This window comes from Bacillus rossius, chromosome 7 (assembly GCF_032445375.1).
Source record: "Bacillus rossius redtenbacheri isolate Brsri chromosome 7, Brsri_v3, whole genome shotgun sequence".
NCBI lineage: Eukaryota > Metazoa > Arthropoda > Insecta > Phasmatodea > Bacillidae > Bacillus > Bacillus rossius.
In genome coordinates, this window is record NC_086335.1 from 72735612 (window position 1) to 72758482 (window position 22871).

At 39.0% G+C, this 22871-nt stretch overlaps 2 protein-coding genes across 2 annotated transcripts in view; both read left to right on the plus strand.

The window, feature by feature from the left end:
- Nucleotides 1-2505, plus strand: part of LOC134534633 (thrombospondin type-1 domain-containing protein 7A-like) — a 41745-nt gene extending 39240 nt beyond the window's left edge. Inside the window, exons 13-14 of the mRNA XM_063373121.1 lie at nucleotides 419-509; nucleotides 662-2505. Of these exons, the coding sequence (XP_063229191.1) occupies nucleotides 419-509; nucleotides 662-734 (164 nt within the window). The 3' untranslated portion in view covers nucleotides 735-2505. The remainder of the gene's footprint in view (nucleotides 1-418; nucleotides 510-661) is intronic.
- Nucleotides 2506-6990: 4485 nt separating this feature from the next.
- Nucleotides 6991-22871, plus strand: part of LOC134534388 (chaoptin) — a 42691-nt gene continuing 26810 nt past the window's right edge. Inside the window, exons 1-4 of the mRNA XM_063372852.1 lie at nucleotides 6991-7171; nucleotides 13852-14111; nucleotides 16864-17033; nucleotides 19620-19975. Of these exons, the coding sequence (XP_063228922.1) occupies nucleotides 13859-14111; nucleotides 16864-17033; nucleotides 19620-19975 (779 nt within the window). The 5' untranslated portion in view covers nucleotides 6991-7171; nucleotides 13852-13858. The remainder of the gene's footprint in view (nucleotides 7172-13851; nucleotides 14112-16863; nucleotides 17034-19619; nucleotides 19976-22871) is intronic.

Consider the following 22871-nt stretch of genomic DNA (forward strand, 5'->3'; position numbering starts at 1 on the left):
ACTCTGTATACCTGACGTGGGACTGGTTTTAATCCTTAAGTGCATTGCCACTCAGTTGATAGCTGAACTAAAAATTAATTAATTCTTAAAGTTAGTTTTGTGTTCTTTTAATTTTCATGTTATCAATACTTTGTTCGATTTTTAAGTTACTATATATTTCTTGTTATAAATAAAACGTTTTTTATCTCTTAATATATTTTTTGTTTTTGCAATACTTGGATACGGGTTAATTTCAATGAGTTACGATTACTTACGAGTTCTTTTATGTTACTTTTTGTTTTTAATTGGCATTCTGCATTGCATCGTTCAGTAATTAAATGTATCACCTCCACTCTTTCTTACATTATCAACAATATTTAACTTGGTAATATTTTATCTGTTTATAGTGTTTGTTAATAAGGTTTTTTTTTTCCCACAGAAGATGAAGATATAAATGTATGGATGTTCGCGATGATTGGCATTGGCTGTGTATTTATTGTATTCGTTGCAGTTTCCATATATCTTATGTGGTAAGTAAATTCTTAACTCAAGTTCAATTTCATGGAAAAAAAATGTATATGTTTGACATAGAATATATAGATATAGTTGTTTTCTACTGTAAGCTTCATCAATGATATAATTGGTTTTAAAGTTTGATTGTTGTTCATGACTGATTGCACAGCCACAGTTCTGCCGGAGGTCTTGGCGGGCAGCACGAGCCAATGTTGTCATCGCGACAAAGCACAAAGCCTTGATGCGTCACGATCTCCGTCGGACCCGCTACTCACAGTTCTGCAGGCAGTTCTTCGTGAAATCAGTACACCTACAGCAATAGAGAGGCATGCTGTCAGTGAAGATTTGTAACACTCGTTGGAGTTGTTGATATGTAGTAGCCATCATACCTTCCTTGTATTCAGCTTCTCGTGACAAGGATAATTCGGTTTTCTTACGCAATGATTGCCCTTTTACTGCAATAAATACTATTTTTACATTTAAATAATTTTACAAAATGCTATATAAAATTCATTTATTTCATTAGTATGGAAATTTTTATAAATACATAATTGTTTTACCTAAGCATCCACCTATGTTATATACGATAAAATTTGTTAAGTTTGCAGAAATTAAATTATTTACTTTTTGGTGTAAATATTAGCTTTCCGTTCGGAACGGAGTAAAGTTTGGTAACGGTGGTTGTGTCTTGAAGACAATAGAATATTAGTGTGAAAATTTCCTGCCATGATGCTTATTTACATACACTTGCACAAATTTTAATAAGATTTCATCCTTATTTATGTGTTTTGTGTGTGTGTATGGGTGCGTTGTCTGTGTTGACCATAACTTTTACTAATTGATATAACTGTCTGACTGAACTTTGTCGTTTGGTGTTTGATGTGTTTTGTTCCTACTAAATTATTCATTGGGATGGATAACCTGAAGAAGAACAAACGTGTACAAAGAAGACTGACTTGTAGAAGAGGAGCTACGTAGTTTAGTGTGGGACTTTCTGAAGTGCGTGAATTTGTTTTATGTATTACTGATTTCTCAAAGTATAAACGGTAACGTTAGCTTTAAGAACATGAATTTTCGTGCATTGATTACTTTAAGATAAAAATGGTCTCACCATTGGAAAACAAAAATTTTATGTTTTACTATTTGTAGTCAAAACGATTATAACAAACTCCTTAATTTGTGGGGATTAAATGTTAACACGCAAATAACTGATGTTATGATGTAGATGTATTGAAATAACGCTTTTAAGCTCTTAGTAAATGGCTAATGATATGAAGAGAGTACCGAAAACATCTTAAAGATTTTACTGTATCCGAAAAAGATGATAAAAATATTAATATCATTCCAAGTGAAAATTATTCATTAAACTATTTTAATTTTTTAGCCATTGCTACAATTCTATACCGCTAACTGTTCCTAATGCTAAGCATCATTTCAGTTTAATAATTATTATTTAGTATCGTAAAATATTACTAATTATTTGAAAACGCTTACTGTTAGTGTTTAAATAATACCAAGGTTATTAAAAAAAAAACATTTGCCTCTACTTACCTTTGTTACTATTGATATTATCCCTATTTAGATTTGTATTCATATCTCAAGAGGGTAATTACAAAATTTATTTAAAAAAATTGTTATTCTGTTGTTCAACATGACATTGATATTAATCAATTGTGAATGTAGGAACATCCCCCCCTTTTATGTTAATTTATAAATATTATCTAGAGATAATTGCAGGTTTACTTTACTAAGCAAACATAAATATATAAATGACTAAATGTCATTATAAAATAATTTGAAGTACTGTTTATCTCACGCTGTAACTGTATGGCATTTAAACCACTTTTTTATGTAAGAATAATGTTGCAATGTACATATATTAACAGCATTCATGTGTTAGTAATGTTGTTATTCTTTAATATTTCATATGTCAAAGATACGAAAATGTGTATGACTGTTCGATAAATGTAAAAAATTGAAGTTGTAATAAATAAATACGTAAAAATATGTAAATATTACCTACTTCATAAAGTTATTCTACGTTTTCAAAGTCAACCAGTAGCATCCGTATGAATGATGTAAACATTTCCACTTGAGGCAGTTCAGTTCGCAGAGAAGCTCGGGCCAAGCTTGTCTCGCCGTACTTGCGTAGCTCGTTGTTAAGCTCGAACTTCAAACAACTGAGAAATGTTAAAGATGAAATACGCCGTCTCTAAAGTCCCTCTAAAAGAATTTCAAAATATAGAATTAGTTTTACTCAGAGCATTCCAAGTTTAATGTAACCAGGGGAAAAATAAAAGTACTTACAAAAAACAAAAAAAAATATGTTCGAGTACAGAATGTGAAAGTATAAAGTATCTCAATGACTAGATCTGATCGTTATTAGACTTTTAACAAGACTAATAGGTTCTATCTCATCCTTGGTAAAAGCCAAAGGTTTATTTCGGGGAAAAAAAAAAAAATTAATAAAATATGGTAAAAAAAATCCTAAAACAACGACTTCAATTCGTCATCCACCAGACGTCAGTAAGCTCTCGATGCCATTTTCGACGCCATTTTGAAAAATTTGGGAAAATATTTTTAAAAAATCAAAAAAGATTGAACAGTGATTTATTCGATCGATTTCTGTCCTTGGTTCAATTACTGGACGATTCGAAAACGTAATTTTAAGAAAATCACTTATTAAAAATATGATAAAAAATCCAAAAGAAGCTTAAATTTTTAGTCTACCAGCCTCTAGTAAGCCAATGATGACATATTGACTACCCACTCTAAAAATTCGTAATTATTAAGCTAGAAATTATAAATAAAATTTAAAAAATCATCATAAATCACTCATTAATTTATTTATGGAATAGATGGATTTCTGTTCCCTGTTCGATCCTTATTCAATGTAAAAAAAAAAGTGAATAGAGTATCAAAAACATTATTTATATTTTATTTATAAAAAATCACATCAAATTACTAATAACGTTACAGTTTAAAGAAATAAAATAACAAAATTACAAAAAAATATTATGTAATTTAAAAACAAGCAAATTACAAGAATTTCTAGTTTTCTACAGTCTTCTTAGAAGGCTGAGCGAAATCTTTACATGCCTTGACATGTTTTTTCAGGACAATTCTTCATGACACACGATTAACATTGCACATCCAGTCTGTGACCAGACACATCCAGTCAGTGGCCAGACACATCCAGTCTGTGACAAGTCACATCCAGTCTGTGACTAGACACCTCCAGTATGTGGCCAGACACCTCCAGTCTGTGACTAGACACCTCCAGTCTGTGACCAGACACATCCAGTCTGTGACCAGACACGTCTTTATGTGAGCTATTCATGTCATACAAATTTCAGACACATATTTGGTTGACAAAATTAATAAACGGAATATAAACCGCGCGGAAGTTTCCTTGATTTAAGATGGTTATGATTTCCAAGCAAGTTAAAGACCTGGATAAGTCGGATGGAATTTTCCATTAATGACTGAACCTCAGTCAGCGCTGGGAAACGATTGCTGGATGGGAACTATTTTTTTTAGTGTGGCTTACAATTGCGTTGGCGATTAAATAATGTGTGAGAGGGGCGGTGAAAACAGGCACGGTCAGATGCCCTCACCACACGAAGGCCAACCTCACCGCGAGGAGTGTGGGTTACCTCACAGGAGGAGGGGCGAGGGGCGGACAGTGGTGATTACGGAATTGTGGGCTTCGTTAGCTGGGATACCGTGAGATGTTATGCGGTTCGTTCAAGATGGTGGTGGGAGGAGGGGAGGACTGCTGCGCTGGGTGGACTTGCATTCTCAGTTAACTCTTGAAGCTACGAAGATGTGTTGCGTGCCGTATGTAGTGGACAGCGATAGCATGCACAAGGGCAGCATCGTCGCAGTGACGCCGAGGAGGTGACAGCTGGCATGTGTCACCTGATGGCAGTGACATTGCAGACTCCTCACACGGCACTAAGGGTGTCCACCCCAAACTTGTGTGCTCTCGTTTTCGAGCGTACAGAACACCTCACGAGTGTGATGAAAAGTACTGCAGAACGGACGATATCGCGTGCCATAGGAAGATCTCTAATTATGGGCATTGTGTTTGTGCGAGAGAAGGATGGTGTTTGAAGTGTGTGTTTTTATTGTCTTTTTTAATTAAATACTATTCAAAATATACTTGCAGTGTGTTTTTTTTTTATTTATGAAAAGTGATTATTAATGCAAAAAACGAGGTGAGATTTTATTCTGATGTGACACATTTACTGTAACATGTTTTGTATTTTCTTCAAAAAAATCAAATTCATTTAAACATGTTTCACATTTTGAAAAAATGATTTTACAAGTTAAACATTTTTTAAGTAATCACATTTAATACTAAATTACTATTTCATACACTGCTGAGAATCATCCAACCAAACGAGAAGAAGAGATTGTCTGCACCAGATTTCAAAATTATGGGGAAAAAATAATATTCAACATTTAACAAAAATTATACATATTTAATAAAGACAGTAATTTTCATAATTGCCTTTCATTGATTGATTACTGAATAGGGGAGGGGGAAGGTGACTGTAATTAATTACCTAATTTGTATATCCTTTGTGTGGGGCAGAATCTACTCAGTTTATGGTTGTTCTGAATGTTTACCGTTTTCCAGCACTCAACATATAGTACCCTAACTAATCAGTTGATATTTTTGAGCACTAAAACGGGGTATTTTCACTCCTTAAGGGAATTTTCCTCCCAAAAATAGGAAAATGTAGAATTATGATTTTTTTTTTTTTTTTTTTTTTTTTTTTTTAGATTTTTTGGCAGAATTTGTTTTTAAATTTTGGTTAATTTTGACAAAATTTCTGCATTTTTTTGTTGCTAATTTGTTTTTTTTTAAACCATTTATGGAAAATTTTGAGTTAAAGGGTCAAAGGTCAAAGTTATTCAAAATGGCCGCTGTTACGTCACAATTCAATATGGCGACCGTAACGAAAAGTGCAACGGTAACGTCATCAACAAAGATGGCGGTCGGCACCGGCACCGCACCCTGAACCCTGTGCCCGGACATACCAATACATACTACTCTTTTAATACGAAACTTAGACGCAAAGTTATCAACATGCGTTTACGCAACGGTTTGGGCGGAAATATATGGCGATGGCGAGGTTACGTCACAGCATGCCGTCTCCTGACAATTCCTAGCTCCATGCGCCACACGACGACTTGACAAGGCAACTACAATGTCATCTTGTGTTGGACCACGGTACTAATGTTTAACTGCGATACAGGACGTCTTCTATAAGAGATTATATGCAATGGTGCATGTCCAATGTTTTACCTATAAAGATTTAGCCTATGAAGTAGGGTGTCCGTTATAATGTTCAAGTCACTTTGGTTAGCAGTTAGCAAAATAAACCAAAATATACCTTGCTTTGATTTTTTCCCTTCAATTTCTTTAAAGATAACCTACTCATAACGAAGAATCGTAAAAAAAAATTCATTAAGCGAATAATTAATCCTAACAAGTATTTTAACAACACATTAGCAAATAATTAGCAGTTAATTTCATTAAAAATAAAAATATTTTGCTTCCCGTGTGGAAAATGGGGACGGAGGGTCTTTCTCATTTCGACTTCCATAATTAACAAAAAAAAAATATTGCACACACCAACTCCCTAACTTCTGGCCTCTATAGTTTTACCGTTGTGCCACCTCATTGGGCTCGGAAAATTCCAGGCAGAAATTAATCTTGTTAGATGTGCATTTGTTAATGTAAACTATATAATTTACTGTACGTTTAAAATTGACCGCAAACATTTGGCAACAAAAATTAATGAATACTTTAAACTATGTTAGGATATAAATACATACTTTCACACACACACACACACACACACACACACAAGTGTGTGTAGGTATGTATAGTCCTTGAATAACTGCTAAAAAATATAAATTTATATTGCTGTATAGAACTGATAGTTGGTTTTGATTAATATCATGAAATTTACAACTTTTCCAAAAATTATATAAAGCTGTGCTCGCTGGAAGTACCTACACCACAACCAAGTAAACTGCAGTCTCGTAATTGTTCAAGAAAGTGCATTGTTGTTGTTGTTTCTTGTAAATGTTGTTGAAAACAGGTAAGATAGGAATAATCATAAATCAACATATTCAACAATAACAGTTCTTAAAAAAACGTATTTGGGAATGGTTAACAGCATATAAATATATTTTTTTCTACCAAAATTCAAGGAAAGAAAACTGGAAGAAGGAGAGATTGCAAGACAACTTAAAGTGATTTTGTTTGCAAACAGTGATGCTGAAAGTGGCAACTGGCAGTAGCAGCGACGAGAGTCATGTAACACGACTGCCGCGTGTCCGCCAGTTCCCCACCCACCGGCCGAGACCTCCGCCTCCTCCCCCTCAGCACAACCGCGGACCAATCAGGAAGCTGCAGCGCCAAGTGTGTCGGCGAGACTTTCTCCAGCCCGCCGGTCGCGGCAGTAGTGCGCTCCGAGGCCATGTTCTGTGTTGTCGAGGCGAGCGGCTAGCTGTTCCAGCGGAGTGTACGGCGACATGCAGGCACAGCTGGGCGCCATCAGTGATCTCAACGCACGAGTAGGGCAGTAGCGCACACTCCCGAACCTTCTCCAAGCGCATTGGTGGCCGAGTGTCAAAATACATCTCGTGTAACCCACATGTGAGTATTCTCATTGCAAAGATATTAGTCACTTGTTTATTTGAATGTGGTATATTTCTATATGTGGACGATTTAAACTTCCATTTCGCACTTGCGTTTCGAAGCTTAGATGTAGGCCTATATTACTTGCAGAAGCATTCGTAACAACAGGTTAGTTTTATGACCAATTGCTTATATGCTGAATGTAACATATTTCAACTATTCAGGTGTGACAAATGTATATACAATGTTTATTTTCCGATAAACTTTTGTTAAAATGTGGTTATCCATATTTGATTATAAATCAAACGAATTAGAGAACCAGACATGTGCGCGTAAACTGCGCAGATAGTAAATTGTGACCTCAACAATAATCACACATTTTCATAGATCTAAAATGGTTCAAGTTTTAAGATAATAATTACTATATATACTTAGAGATGCGTGACTAAATAATATGCATGAAGTTGTAAAAATCCATTAAAATATATCCACTTTAGAACACACACACGCACATTTAGATTTAGTAAAGGCAGGAGAACAGTCACAGTGCAAGAGCCAGTTTATAAACCAGATCACAAACACTTTGAAATAATTGATATTTAGGCCAGAACACAGACGTAGGTTATAAGGTGGTATATAGGCCTGAGCACAGATAAAGTGTAATGGTAGGTATAAAGGCCAGGGCATATCAACTACACAATAGCAAGTACATAGGCCAGAGCACAGACACAATCCCATTACTGGTATATATTCTAGAGCACAGACACATGACAAGGACTGGTATATAGGTCTAAGCACAAACCAAGTTCAATGACTAAAATATAGACTTGATGTAGGCTTTTGGACATACGCCATTGCTAAGCACATGTATGTCTGCAGAAGAAAACTACAAAAAACACAAATGACAAAAAACACAAATTAAGCAAAAATTGCTGTTGTCAGGATTTAACGCCACACAATATTCCACAACAGGAATATGGTCAACAAACAAGGAAAAAACAAAGAAAAATGGACTAACAGAACGAAAAAACCCCCACAAATGATGACAGCACAAAAATTCCGAACCCAAAAAAAATGCAACACAACAGTTGAAACGAGACAAAAAACACAGCAAAACGAAAAGACGAAACAAACACAATAGTTTTCCAAAAAACAAAAAACAAAAAGAGAAACGAGAAAAAAAAACCACAAATGATGACAGCACAAAAAATATTGAACCCAAAAAATTCAGCACAACAGTCAAAACGAGACAAAAACACGACCAAACGAAAAGACGAAACAAACACAACAGTTTTCTAAAACAGAAACAAGCGACGTTTCGGGAACTGCTATCTGCTCCCGTCCTCAGGCAGAGACGCACATGGTACGGAAACACAGGTGCGACTCAGCCCCTTCTCAGTCGCACCTGTGTTTTCGTACCATGTGCGTCTCTGCCTGAGGACGGGAGCAGATAGCAGTTCCCGAAACGTCGCTTGTTTCTGTTTTAGAAAACTGTTGTGTTTGTTTCGTCTTTTCGTTTGGTCGTGTTTTTGTCTCGTTTTGACTGTTGTGCTGAATTTTTTGGGTTCAATATTTTTTGTGCTGTCATCATTTGTGTTTTTTTTTCCGTTTCTCTTTTTGTTTTTTGTTTTTTGGAAAACTGTTGTGTTTGTTTCGTCTTTTCGTTTTGCTGTGTTTTTTTGTCTCGTTTCAACTGTTGTGTTGAATTTTTTTTGGGTTCGGAATTTTTGTGCTGTCATCATTTGTGGGGGTTTTTTCGTTCTGTTAGTCCATTTTTCTTTGTTTTTTCCTTGTTTGTTGACCATATTCCTGTTGTGGAATATTGTGTGGCGTTAAATCCTGACAACAGCAATTTTTGCTTAATTTGTGTTTTTTGTCATTTGTATTTTTTTGTAGTTTTCTTCTGCAGACATACATGTGCTTAGCAATGGCGTATGTCCAAAAGCCTACATCAAGTCATGCACTCCCATTGCACAAATCTTTCAAAGATAATACTAAAATATAGACCCGATTACATACGGAAAGCTAAAGGCTTGTATAAAGGCCACAGCACAGACACAGTACAAATTCTGATTCAAAGGCCAGAGCACAAACACAGTACGAAGGCTTATATATAGTTCAAAGCACGTACATCATGCAATAGCTGGTCTGTAGGTCAAAGAAAAGACACAGTACAAAGGCCCTTTTATATGCTTGAGCATTGACACTAGGTAATAGCTGATTTATAGCCCAGATCACAGACACACTGTAAAGGTTGGTATATAGGTCACTAAACATTACTTAATCCGTTCATACTTATTTTAACTTCCTAAATTTGGTCTAAAACTTTTGTCTAAAGTAATTTTTGATGTAATCAATCATTACTGCAAGGGGTAAAAATAACAAGGTTTGCAAGACAAAAAGAAATATTACTTTTTTATTGGGTACGTTATTGTGGCCAACTCCCCTTAGACCGGGGTAGTTGCACACGCCCGCACTCACCACGCCAGTCCCGTGTACGCGTCACCACTGACATACTGATACTGAGAGTGTAAAGAAATTAAGTTTAACAGACGCGCATCGACTGGTCTAACATTTGGCAAGTGCGCAAAAAAATATATTAGCATACTAAATTTACCGACAGTCCTGGAAACTCTATCGTGATAGGTATAATAATGAATTACCAAACCAAAGATGCTCAAACTTAAATACCGTAAAAAGGCAAAGGGACTTAAAAGGTAAATTCTGGGTATAATTTAAATTGGTATAATTACATTCACAGTGTAACGACATTGGTTTACAGACACTCTTGCAGTATAATTAATTCTAATTCAAAGTCCCAAAAAAGTCTATTACGGAGGAGGGGGGAGGAACCGAAATTATGACGTTCTTCAGCCTATATAACCCAACCACTAAATCCCGTCGCCGCACTCTGTTTTCAATACACATCTTCTGTAAATCGTACCAGCCGGGAAAATAAAGTACTAAAATCCAGTTCTCACACTTACTTGGTACTGAAGCATACCTCTGAAGCCGGAGACTCCCGGGGTCGGGCGTAAACCCCACTCACTATTTGCGCCTCTAGCAGTGCAATGCTTCTGTGGCCCGTGCACTAGCCCCACACCATCGCGCGCTCGTGTACCACGTTTTTCGCTTCGCCAAACGTGCCATGGCATTACCGTCATATTGCCGTTAATTCTTGCTCACGTAACGTAACACAACTTCCCCATGGCTGGGATGCGATTCCTACATTCACGAGCAGATCCGCGGCCGGCGGTCAAAAACACACTCCCTCGAAAACAGACAGCCGCCTCCAACTCGTCACGTCAGCTGACATCACCCCTCTCCTCTGCTACCACCCCTCACTCCGCTAGATCGTTCTCGTTACTTCTCAAACGTCCCACTACAGAGTAAGAGTACTTAACGTAAAATAAACCAAGTATACTATTAAAAAGTTACAATAAATAAATATTAAAATACACCATTAAATAATATAAGGACATAAATAGTGTTATAAAAATTAAATCATCTTAGAATTAACTTTACGCAAAATAAAAATAATAATATCCAAGCCGACTGAGGCCGCCACAAGTGGCCTCACTATCAAATCCGTAATAAAATATTTTCATCAAATATTGGCTGAAACAATTTTTGAAAAGACGAACTATGATAGCAATAACAGGTAGAGTTGTAAATAAACAAATTTTCAACTTCCTTGCCATTAAATATGTTCAAAAACATTTTAAACTGTGTTAATATTGTTCTAAGTCTTAGTTCAAAGCAATTTTTTATACATCCACATATTAGAACATTGGATAGAAAATAGTGTTTGATGATAAAAAAAACTAATAGGCATAATATAAAAATCGTTCTAAGCTGTTCAATGCTGGATTCGAAATATTTTCGCTGTATGGAATATGCAAAAAAGAAAATTAAGTTTTTTAAATGTTCAAGAAGTTTATAGAATTTTCCAGAACAATTCCAGAATATGTAGGTACTTCGAAATCCACGTGTAAGCTGTAACGAAAGGTTTTTTTAATTGGTACCCTATTTAGTTAATGTAGTGAATTTAAGAAGTCTAAGCCAACTCACAAAGCGATCAACGTCTGTATGTCGCCAAAAGGAGTTTGTTAAAAACATTCAACCGATTAAAAAATCATAAACAATTGAAATGCAATTTAATAATGGTTTTGAACATTATAAAAGCACTTAAATGACCTAAAACGCATGGGTAGAAGGTACATTTTACTGCGAGTATGTGTTTAGTGTAATAAGTACTTCAGCTTCGTTCTGAGCCCTTCACCTCTCCTCCCCCCACCGACACTACATCGCAGAATGCATAAGGAAGCCCTTCCCTCACCTCGCCCCCTTGCAACCCTTCAGGTCTTCCCAGAATGTCTCTGGAGCGATTAGTCCTGTTGGTGGTGCTGGAGAAGTGTTCCCTCCTGGGGATATGTGAGCGTGATGCACTTGAGTGTAGGAGTAGGACTATGTGACTGCAAAGTTGCTCAAGCTCTCATGTGCCACATAGAAAGTAAATGTTATAAATATGAGTATTTTGAAGGAAGTGGAGGGGGATAGTAGGAAATGGGGCAGGAAGGTTCATGTGGGTATTCAAATTATTAATTGGAGAAAAATCAATTCCTATTATTACAGGATAGTTAATGTCAACTAGCACATAACAATTATTTCCGTATTAATTCCCCGATCCTAATTGGTACATTCGCTGTGATTCCGATGAAAACCAAACTCCATGAGAAGTGGTAAAATTTACCCGAGGTATTTTCCTCTCCATTATAATATCAATATAATTCTCGCTAATTAATCCTATCTTGCACGTGACCTGTATTAACCGCACGCCCAACATTCTCGTCTACTTCAGTGTCCGTCTATGACGTCACTCCGTGACTCACGGCTGACCTGCAATTCTTATATCTTTTCAGTTTGCTGTTTTTAAGCCTTATTAAACGTTTTACATTACTTTCCACTGCCTGTAATTTATTTTCCCCCTCATATTTGGGTTTTCCCTTCGATTTTCATTCACTTCTCCAGTGACCTAATCTCCCACACTTCAAACATTCAAACTTTCTATTTTCGTGGCTCTTTATTTTTGAAAAGTCTACATCACGTTTACGTTTACTTTCCTCCTTACAATTATAGTAACATTCTGTGGTCGTGTTATTACCATGGCGACAAATGCTACATGGTGCTCTAGTTTAACATGGAACTGCTTCTACCTTGTGTTGCGTGTGCCACTTGGACTGTCCAATTTTTCCATGCTCTTAACCTTCGCAAACTTTTGTAATGCTGCCAACGTAACTGGTCGTGCTAGCTACTCCTACAAAATAATCCACGTGTTCCTTAGGCTTTTTATATATTTCAAAAACAGTATATTTTTCTTCCGCATGCCGAATATCTCGCTATAAAGAATAATGTAGGCAACATAATCCGACCAACTGTCTGCTGCTCTTTGAGTCCTTTCTAAGTACCTTAGACGCACCTTTGTTAACTTACAATCCAAGCAAACCGTACTGTGACACAATTTTAACAATTTATCAGAGGGCTAAACTTCTAAAGTAGCTTGGCAAATATTTTCCGGAATGTTTCCAGAACGTAAGCGATTATTCCACTGTATTACATTTCATGCGTTCTTATGCGTAGCGTTAACATTTTATTCAACATGGTCTACTTCCATGCTTTATAAGACTAGTGTTTTATATATCAATGGCATGACTCTACTGTAAATGTTTGCTTGCTGGCCCGAACTCACCCAATGGATCTTTGTCGCCATCCGGCGATGGAGCTCTCGATCCTTGGCCCGTGGTGACTCGATGCTTCCACTTTGCTCTGAAAGAGCACCTATCTTAAGCCCATAATAAGCCTTAACGACTTAATAAATATTAATATTTAATTCACTTTTAGATTTAATAAATATTAAAATTAACCATTAAACTTATGAAGTAAAATATATATGCGGGCCTTTTTATATTACACCTGTATAGCAACACATTCGACATGAAGTTATATAACTATCATTATTAGGACTAAGGGTCCACCGCTGGTAACTACAATGAATCGTCGATGCCACCTCAGTACTGCTATGTTCCTGGCCACCGCGACGAAGGGCAACTGTGTCGCTCCTCTTCAGTGAGGAGGCTCGTCTTGGCTCTCACTCCAGTCGTAGCTCCTCACGTGGATATGTACCTACCTGGCTACCCATGTGCTTGCTCTCCGGTCAGCACGAGCCTTGCCTCTTGTCTCCCTGCATGTCGCCACGTGTGGCGGTGACCGCCCAATCACAGCCGAGTCTCCCCTCCACCCAGTCCACTCGCATCCACACTTCAGCCCGGCCTCCACCTGGCCGCGCATGCGCTCTAGCCAGCCGCCACCATGCGCAATGCTTCAAGTCACTTGCCTGGCGCGACGTTCAAAACGGAGGGAATCCATTTTACCAGGTACTACTGCCCAGACCAGCCTCTACTGTTTTACCCTCGTGCACTGTAAAAAAAATGTTGTACTTTTTACAAGGAAAATCTTTGAAACTCTGTTACCAACGATATCACTTGTAAAACTACAAGGCAGTAAAATTGCATATAGTACAAAGTCTTGCCTCGAAATTTTACAAGTGATATCTTTGGCAACAGGGTTTCCAAGGCCTATCATTGTAAAAATACAAAAACACTTTTAGAGTGTAAGCTTATGAGTATTGCTTGTTTCAGTAACAGCATGGACGTAAGTGCATTATGGCTGCTGGCTGCGGTGCAGCTGGTGGCTGGAGAGTACATCCCGCCAGGACCCAGGTACCGCTGCCCCGACAAGCCACTACTGCTCTACCCTTGCAAGTGCATAAGGAGTGGTGACGAGGGCATTGGTGTGCTTTGCGAGAACACCAACCTCGCCTCAGTGTCCGTGGGTCTCGCCAACCTTGCCAGCCTCAAGTTGCCCATCCATGACCTGACCTTCTACAAGTGCAACATGGGTAAGTGATGCACAAATCTGTTTGCAGTTACTCTTTTTACCACTTTATTTATGAATACTGAAGGTGTGTGATAGTTAATGCACCATCTCACACCCCGGGTAAGTAAAAATTAAAATATATCTACAAATATTTCTTGCAGAACTCATATAAATTGAGCATTGTAAATAAAGTTCACATTATTATTCATACCCTATTAGTCTTTCCATCCAACTTTATTTTGACGCTGCTTCGATACAGTGGGATGGTAATGAGTACAAGAGAACAAAATATTCTTAAGGGGGAGAGTTGGGCGCGGTGGGAGGGGAAGCATGCGGCAGGCCTTTACAGAGGGCGCCACAAGACAGCGAGCAGTTCGCGATGTAGACTTTACCTCTAGTATTGCTATTAAGAATTTTCCGTGGTGACATGCCTGTTGAACTGCAGGAACCAACCAAGAAGGTCTAAGGCATGTCCGATTGATGAGTTCCTTAAATTCTGGCTGTTTTTTTTAGGTTAAAAAAGGCGAATTCCGTGATATTGGTGGAGGTCAGGAAAGTGTAAATGCGGGTACAGGACAACTTAAATCCGCCAGACTGACGTCGAATGTACTTTTTATTCCTTTCCTGCACAAACAAAAATTAAAAATCTCAAGTACTTTTTGAATGAGAGTCATAGAGGTAAATGCCTACAGTGTCTTTCTTACAGCGTCCAGGCGGCACCCTTAAATGCCGATAAATGTTTAATGTGGGCAATGTACTTTGGGCGGAATTGTGTCATGCAAGTTCAGAGCTCTGACAACATTACTATAACACACTGAAAAAAATTTTATGTCTGCTTTAAATACAATGCATTCCTTGGGTTCAGGTTCATAAAGTATACGCAAACTTCTGAAAAATCCTTACGTAATTGCGTACCATGAAAGTTACTCATACGTTGACAGGTTTTCGTGTAGGTACTAACTTGGCCAAGTCATTCAAATATGAATTTACACTATTTTGTGCCAGTTCATTTTGAAACCACAATGCATAGTAAATTTTGCATACCCAGGAAGTTAGAAAACAAATCCATAAACTCGGAACAATCTGCAAGGAAAACGTAAGGTGCAAAGTTCCGTTTTCCAAATAAAAATACCATCCCAGTACTTTGGTTTATGCTTGAAATATAGGTTACTAGGTAAAATAAAATCGGAGCTGAGGTTGTTACCTTGTTGGTCGATGATTGGTCATCGGTGCTTCGTTGCCCGTACGAAACGCAGACGTATCGCTTTCGCACATGGGTGGTTAAGGCTCAATACTACTAGATCTAGTTACATAGTAAAAAGGACTATTTTTTCTTAAAGATATAAAAAATGGTACAGAGGTAACCAAATTTTACCTAAAATATAGGGAGAAGCGGTGGCTCCCAACACGCTGTTGAGGACCTTGTGTTCTAAGTGAATGAAGCGTCATCCTGTCTCTGCTTCTGCGCGCCACCGCAGATATTGGTTTCCGGAGGCATGTGATAACTGGGGGAAAAAGTTACTTTTTTATTCCCTTCATCCGATGAATGCGACTTGCGCTCGCATTTAACCTTCATTTCTACAGCTTGAAGAGACTCGCGTCACTGCCTGGATGTTTTTCAGCTGAAGTCTCATTTGCTATGGCAACTCGCTCAAAGCTAGGTGGCATTACTCATGCTCTCTTTTAGCCACAACAAGCGGACATATTTGTACACGGATTATTCCATTTTCACGATTTATTTTCTAGTATTATGAGAAATTAAAATTATAGAATCGAAAATAATACATATAATCAATATCGTCACACAGTAATATTTTATTTGTTCTATACTGATTTTTATGTAGAGCACAAATATAGTTTAAACATTGCGTAGTTCAGTATTTATGAATTTTTTGGCTATAGGACGTTGAATAAGTTCTGTGGTATCGTTTCGTAAGACTAATTAAATAAGTTAATTTTATAACAATGAGTAATTCAACTCCTCACAAAAAGCAATCGAAGTTGGTCTTCTTGCCGGGTGTTCGCTGTAAGTTCGGCACGACTATGTGCCTCCTGCCACGATGGGAGGTGTTATGAACATTCATTCAACCTGCCAACTATTCAATCATCACCACCCATTTGCAGTCAGAGTTCAAGAGCCCAGAGTCTTCAACCTCTGACTGCTGCGAAACATAGGACGTCTCACTGGAGTCATAAGTCAAGGCCAGAAGAAATTAAACAGCTATCGTGGTCACTATTCCATAAAAATAGATAATACTCACAGCCACAAGTAACTGTATTCGTTATTTAACTGCATTTTTTGCAGGATTGAATTTAATACGTATGTGAAATGTAACATTTATAAAGTTTCTGTTTCAACAGAACAAAAATGAACCTGGTTTCAGAAAAATATATATTGAATATAAGAAAGAATATTCTAACCAAGAGTTGGTATAAAATTTGAAAACAACAAACTGGTCGTACAGCTTATTATTAACAACTTTTTTTTTACTAAAGCCTGTTACAGTGAAATGAGTGGTTTGTTTCCCTCCAGCTAATGTTACAGCTTCTGGAACATGCCATGAGGTGTTTATCATTCTACTGAGGATCCTCAGTGACCGGATGTGCTAAGGTGCCACGCATAGTTGGTGAAACAATAGGCACTCTATCACTCTAACACCTACGGCTTGAGACCTGTCACTGTGGACTTTACAGCAGATAAATGTGCGGTTCAAATGCTCGTGTGGCAACTAAGCTGGAGCTGCTGGCAGCAGAGCAGACATGTGTGTTGGCAGGCAAGCTGTACGGCAGCCTCCTGTATCAGCTGAGAGCCAGAGTGCTGAGGATTGAGGACACGCCAATCACGTCCATCGCACCTCACACCTTCCACGGCATCAACAGAACCCTGCAGGAGCTACACATCCTGCGGTCACAACTGCAGGAGTTCCCCTCAGAAGCATTCCAGGTGCGCTCCGAGTGTTTTAGTGACCTTCGAGCCCTCTGTTTCTACACTGTGGCTCTGGTAGTGTTACGTCTTCTTTCAGAACCTCCTACCCTTCAAAATATCTGATTAAATGCTAAACTATGTCAGAGCCAAAGAGAGTGGCCGATTGGTAACGGAAACGAAAATTTTTAACACAAAAAAATGTCTAGCACTGATTGGGAGCTGCAGAGAGCTCGATAAATGTTTTTTTTTTGTTAATTAAATCAGATCCTTGTTAGAGCCTTGTTAGAGTTTGAGTTTGGAAACCAAGCCATTTTCTGTGGAAGGTTTGCTTGGCCCAAACCATGTATTTGGAGCCCTCTCTAAGTGCCGACCTGTCTTTAGCGAAGCAATGAATCTGATTAGAAAAGGGCAGAAATTTTACTCGGATTTCGATTATATGACCAGATCCAAGGTTGCTCTCGATTTATTTGATTCAAGCACTCAGAAGCCACAATTGCAACAACATTCCCATATGCCCAGCCAACTCATTAACGAAATTAAGAGAATCAGTACAACAGTTCAAGTAGGTAATTTAATGTATGTTATCCTAAGTTAAAATACCATATGAAAATTCATTTTCCCCAATAACTAAATGGAGTACTTTCAATCTTGCACTAGGCAATCAGCGCTCAGCAGTATTAACAGTATTAAAAAGATCTCTCTAATCTTAAATGGAGAACGACCTAATTTAAACTATTCAATTTAACGATTTATTTTCTAGAATTTTGAGAAATTAAAACCTTACAAACGAAAATAAAATATGATATAAATATCGTCACATAGTAAAATCGTCTCATAGAAAAATAATGTTCTATCATACACCTCAACACCAAATACCTCGGCTCTAGTTTAAGACACGGGATTACTGGAACCCATCCCACAAGTATTGTCTTCCATTAGTCTAAATAGAACTTTATCACATTCTGTATGATGGATAAGGCTACATTCATCAGCATTTAATTTCTACACTTGTTTAATTACGTGCATGATATATATCCTTGAATTAATATTACATATGGTGTTTACAAGCTGCACAATTGCAAGCACATACTCAAACTACCAGCTTTCAAGCGACCTCTTAACCTCCAGTGGTAAAGATAAATTCGTACATATATTGTACTTCATTGTACTTTTAAGAGTATGCGAACAAATTTTACGAAAGAATAGTTTTTTTTTTTTAATAAGTGAACAGATAAAATGTTTTAATTTAGATCTTTTTATTTAAAATTTGTGTCTGGCCATGCATGAGATGAATAGTAAAGAGATTTTCAACCCTGGTTCGTAACAGTCGAGGACGTGAGAGGTGCCGTGCTGTTGCAAGGCTGTAGAGCTGGGTACCGCACAGTGCGAGGCTGTAGAGCTGGGTACCGCACAGTGCAAGGCTGTAGAGCTGGGTACCGCACAGTGCGAGGCTGTAGAGCTGGGTACCGCACAGTGCGAGGCTGTAGAGCTGGGTACCGCACAGTGCAAGGCTGTAGAGCTGGGTACCGCACAGTGCGAGGCTGTAGAGCTGGGTACCGCACAGTGCGAGGCTGTAGAGCTGGGTACCGCACAGTGCGAGGCTGTAGAGCTGGGTACCGCACAGTGCAAGGCTGTAGAGCTGGGTACCGCACAGTGCGAGTGATGTAGAGCTGGGTACCGCACAGTGCAAGGCTGTAGAGCTGGGTACCGCACAGTGCAAGGCTGTAGAGCTGGGTACCGCACAGTGCAAGGCTGTAGAGCTGGGTACCGCACAGTGCAAGGCTGTAGAGCTGGGTACCGCACAGTGCAAGGCTGTAGAGCTGGGTACCGCACAGTGCAAGGCTGTAGAGCTGGGTACCGCACAGTGCGAGTGATGTAGAGCTGGGTACCGCACAGTGCAAGGCTGTAGAGCTGGGTACCGCACAGTGCAAGGCTGTAGAGCTGGGTACCGCACAGTGCAAGGCTGTAGAGCTGGGTACCGCACAGTGCGAGTGATGTAGAGCTGGGTACCGCACAGTGCAAGGCTGTAGAGCTGGGTACCGCACAGTGCAAGGCTGTAGAGCTGGGTACCGCACAGTGCAAGGCTGTAGAGCTGGGTACCGCACAGTGCGAGGCTGTAGAGCTGGGTACCGCACAGTGCAAGGCTGTAGAGCTGGGTACCGCACAGTGCGAGTGATGTAGAGCTGGGTACCGCACAGTGCAAGGCTGTAGAGCTGGGTACCGCACAGTGCAAGGCTGTAGAGCTGGGTACCGCACAGTGCAAGGCTGTAGAGCTGGGTACCGCACAGTGCGAGGCTGTAGAGCTGGGTACCGCACAGTGCAAGGCTGTAGAGCTGGGTACCGCACAGTGCAAGGCTGTAGAGCTGGGTACCGCACAGTGCGAGGCTGTAGAGCTGGGTACCGCACAGTGCGAGGCTGTAGAGCTGGGTACCGCACAGTGCGAGGCTGTAGAGCTGGGTACCGCACAGTGCAAGGCTGTAGAGCTGGGTACCGCACAGTGCGAGTGATGTAGAGCTGGGTACCGCACAGTGCGAGGCTGTAGAGCTGGGTACCGCACAGTGCAAGGCTGTAGAGCTGGGTACCGCACAGTGCGACTACCCGCAGATACTGGGCAATGTGACGTGGCTGCGGCTGGAGGGTCACCGGCTGCGCGCAATGCCGAGGAATGCGTTCGGCGGCGGGTCCCTGCCGGGCCGCCTGGAGCGGCTCTCGCTGGTGGGGGGGTCGCTGTCAGAGCTGCCCCCAGAAGCGCTGGCACCGTTGCGCCGCCTCAAGGTCCTGGACTTGCACGCCAACAACCTCACGCAGCTTCGCAAGAACCAGTTCAAGGGCCTGCGTGATGCGGAGGTGGTAGACCTGTCTTTCAACAACCTCTCCAAGATCGATGCCTCACACTTCGCCGACCTGAACAAGATGTCGTGGTGTAACCTGTCCCACAACGCCATCGCTGACCTTCCCAGGTACCCGCTGCCCTGGTGTGATGGTGCATGTTGGGTTCCAGCGAACTTTGTCCCTACCGCCATCATAGCAAAATGCAAAAAATCTAAACCAAAAAATAAACTGAAAATGTGTTGAGTCATTAAAGCCAAAAGTAAACAAATTACAACAAAAAATTTCTTTTTAAATATGACAAATTCAACCTTTTAACCACTTTGAAAATCTCCTTACACCCAGGCATATATTCCTTTATATTCGTAATAACAAGTTTTACTACCAAAAAAAAAAATACTCTCATAAATACGAACAATAAAGTTAATAAGAACATTATAATGCAATACGATATAAATATTAGTACATACATATTTATATTAAATCAATGAAATAATGTGGTTGGAAAATATGCCTTTCATAACTTAGCTAGTCCTTTAATAGTGTCCAATAATAGATAGAAAGCATGCTTCATTTGTGTTCAGAAAGGTTCTACTAATAATCAAGACTTAATTATTATGACTACTCTTACACTCCACGAGTTCCCAAAATTTCTTTGAGTTGTACCCAAAAATAAAGGGCTATATTTTCAAAAAGCTTTCCCGGTTATAACTGCGATTTGACTACAGAACTATGAGAAGATTATATTTCCAAACAAAGTTGAGTTATATTGTATAGGGAATATCTACTTGCCACCGAGTTAATATCTCACATAATTCGTCTGAAATAAAGAAAATGTCTGTGGTCGGAAACTATCTTGAAAAGAGCCTAAAATTAATTTGCCCAACATAAAAAAAATAATTTTCTTTAACTGCGCCTCAAACATTTAGCATTCTCGCAACAGTTCAAGGGCGCCCATACCCGGGGGCAGGGGGGGGCCGTGGCCCCCCCCTAGCTTTCAGGGAAGGAAAAAAATATAGTGTAGTCAGGTGTTTTACTTTAAAGAAAATTATTTAAATTCGGTATTATGTAGAAGTGATTCAACACGTAGATATTATTGTATATCGTTTTTTGCATGTCTATTTCATTTGTTATGTTAGTTCAAGCATTAGTTTCTGCTGCTGCGATATAAGGTGTTGTGTACAGGGAGAAAACGCTGTTCAAGCGCAACGCCCGTGGCGAGTCATTCCCCTTCGTATTCCTACCCAAGCTCGCGCGATAACACAACAGAACAGATTTAGACCAGTCAGAGTTAGACGACGCGACAGTTGACATGTGCTTGTAGACGGCGAAATGTTTTGCTACTTTTTGTCATAATAATGTGTATGTTCACAAATAACATCTCAAAACAGAGATTTTTCAATAGTCTTTAGGTCTACCTACAGTTTTATGCATCTGGTCTAGATTTAGTTTAGTGTATTCAGTCAGTATAAATAACTTAAGTGCAAATAAATAAGTGAAAAGTGTAAAGATAAAAACCATTGTTATTATGTAGTGTTTCTTAGTTTTCCTCATTCGTCACATCCGCTCAGAATATTCACAATTTTTAAGGTAAGCTAACACCTTTAAAGTTACTCAAATAAGAATTATTGTTCAGAAAAGTCTACAACGTAAAATTTATGTTGGAATTTTTAATTTAGAGGATATCACTTTTTCCCTTCAAAAGTGTTTAAAGGGATAAGGATTCCGCTACCTTCAGTAGACTCGAAAGCAATTTACACTGGAATCTCGATTTTACGTATGCTCACAGTCGCTTGGATTGCATTCGTAAAATCGTTATCTTCATAAAATTTCAAACACCCCACCCTGTGAAGATACATGTTATAATTTATTGAACGGAATATATATAATATTAAATAGTAAAAACAATGACTGCTGTCTGCCCTCTGCCCTCCCCTTATTTTTTTTTTTAACATTCCACAACTTGCTTCATTGCACGAGTGATATAAAAGCGACATCACAGCGACTAAACACAGTTGCACCACGCATTGCATCATGTTAACTTTTGTGTGGTGACAGTAGGTTGTCCGACATGCCTTTCTTGGATATCTTTCCTTTTCGTAAGACGCGTGTTACTAAAATAAATTTATATTTGAGTTTGCAAACTTGTCCACTCCTTGCCAGAGACGACTGAACACAGACGAGACTATCCAGGGTCGGGTTGATGAGCTGGAAGAATTCCCTGCCTTGCATTTTTATGGACTTCACCTTATCATATTTATCAGTTAATCTTTAACAAATCAGCTTGAAAAATATTAATGAACGCACTTTTAGTAACATAATCGAGGAGAACAAGCACACAGTTCAGTGTACACCTGTACTGTTTCATAAAAGTGATCATAGGTAGGGACTGGAAAAATTCGCGGTTTCAATGACCACTAGGATAGACTAAACGATTCTCCTATGTACTCTGGCAACTATCACATGGTCATTGGCTACCGACTCGGGGAAACTGTTTACTGCGATTCTTATGATTCGATACTTCTTTTGTTGAGTGTTTGCCATTGGCTCAGAGTCCTTCAGGTAAATTGCGGTCCAATCACTGACGCAGCATTAAGCTAAACGAGTTTGGATTCCAGCCTGTCTCGAAAGGAATCCGCGAATTTTTACGGTCTTTAATCATAGGCTTATTTGGTGAAAAAAAACGCTGCTCTTTAACGACAGACATTCATTAAAAACACAGTACATTTTAGTGCGAGAAGCCCTTGAATTTGTGATAGCCATAGGGAATTATTTGTTTGTATAGTAAGTTAAAAAAAAGCTTAGTTGAAAATCCGCTCGTCACGTCTACTTGCTGCGTCACTTATACCATTTTTGAGCGTTTTTTACTGGGAAACCGATGCAGCGAAGGTAATTAATGCGAAAATTGTCAAGATAATGCCTAATGGCTTGGGTTGCTGGATATTAGCGGAAAGGAGAGGAAGTAGCTACTCAATATCGTTTCTTTCTCTCACGCTTCTCAAGGTTTCAAGCTCAGTTGCTATGTTC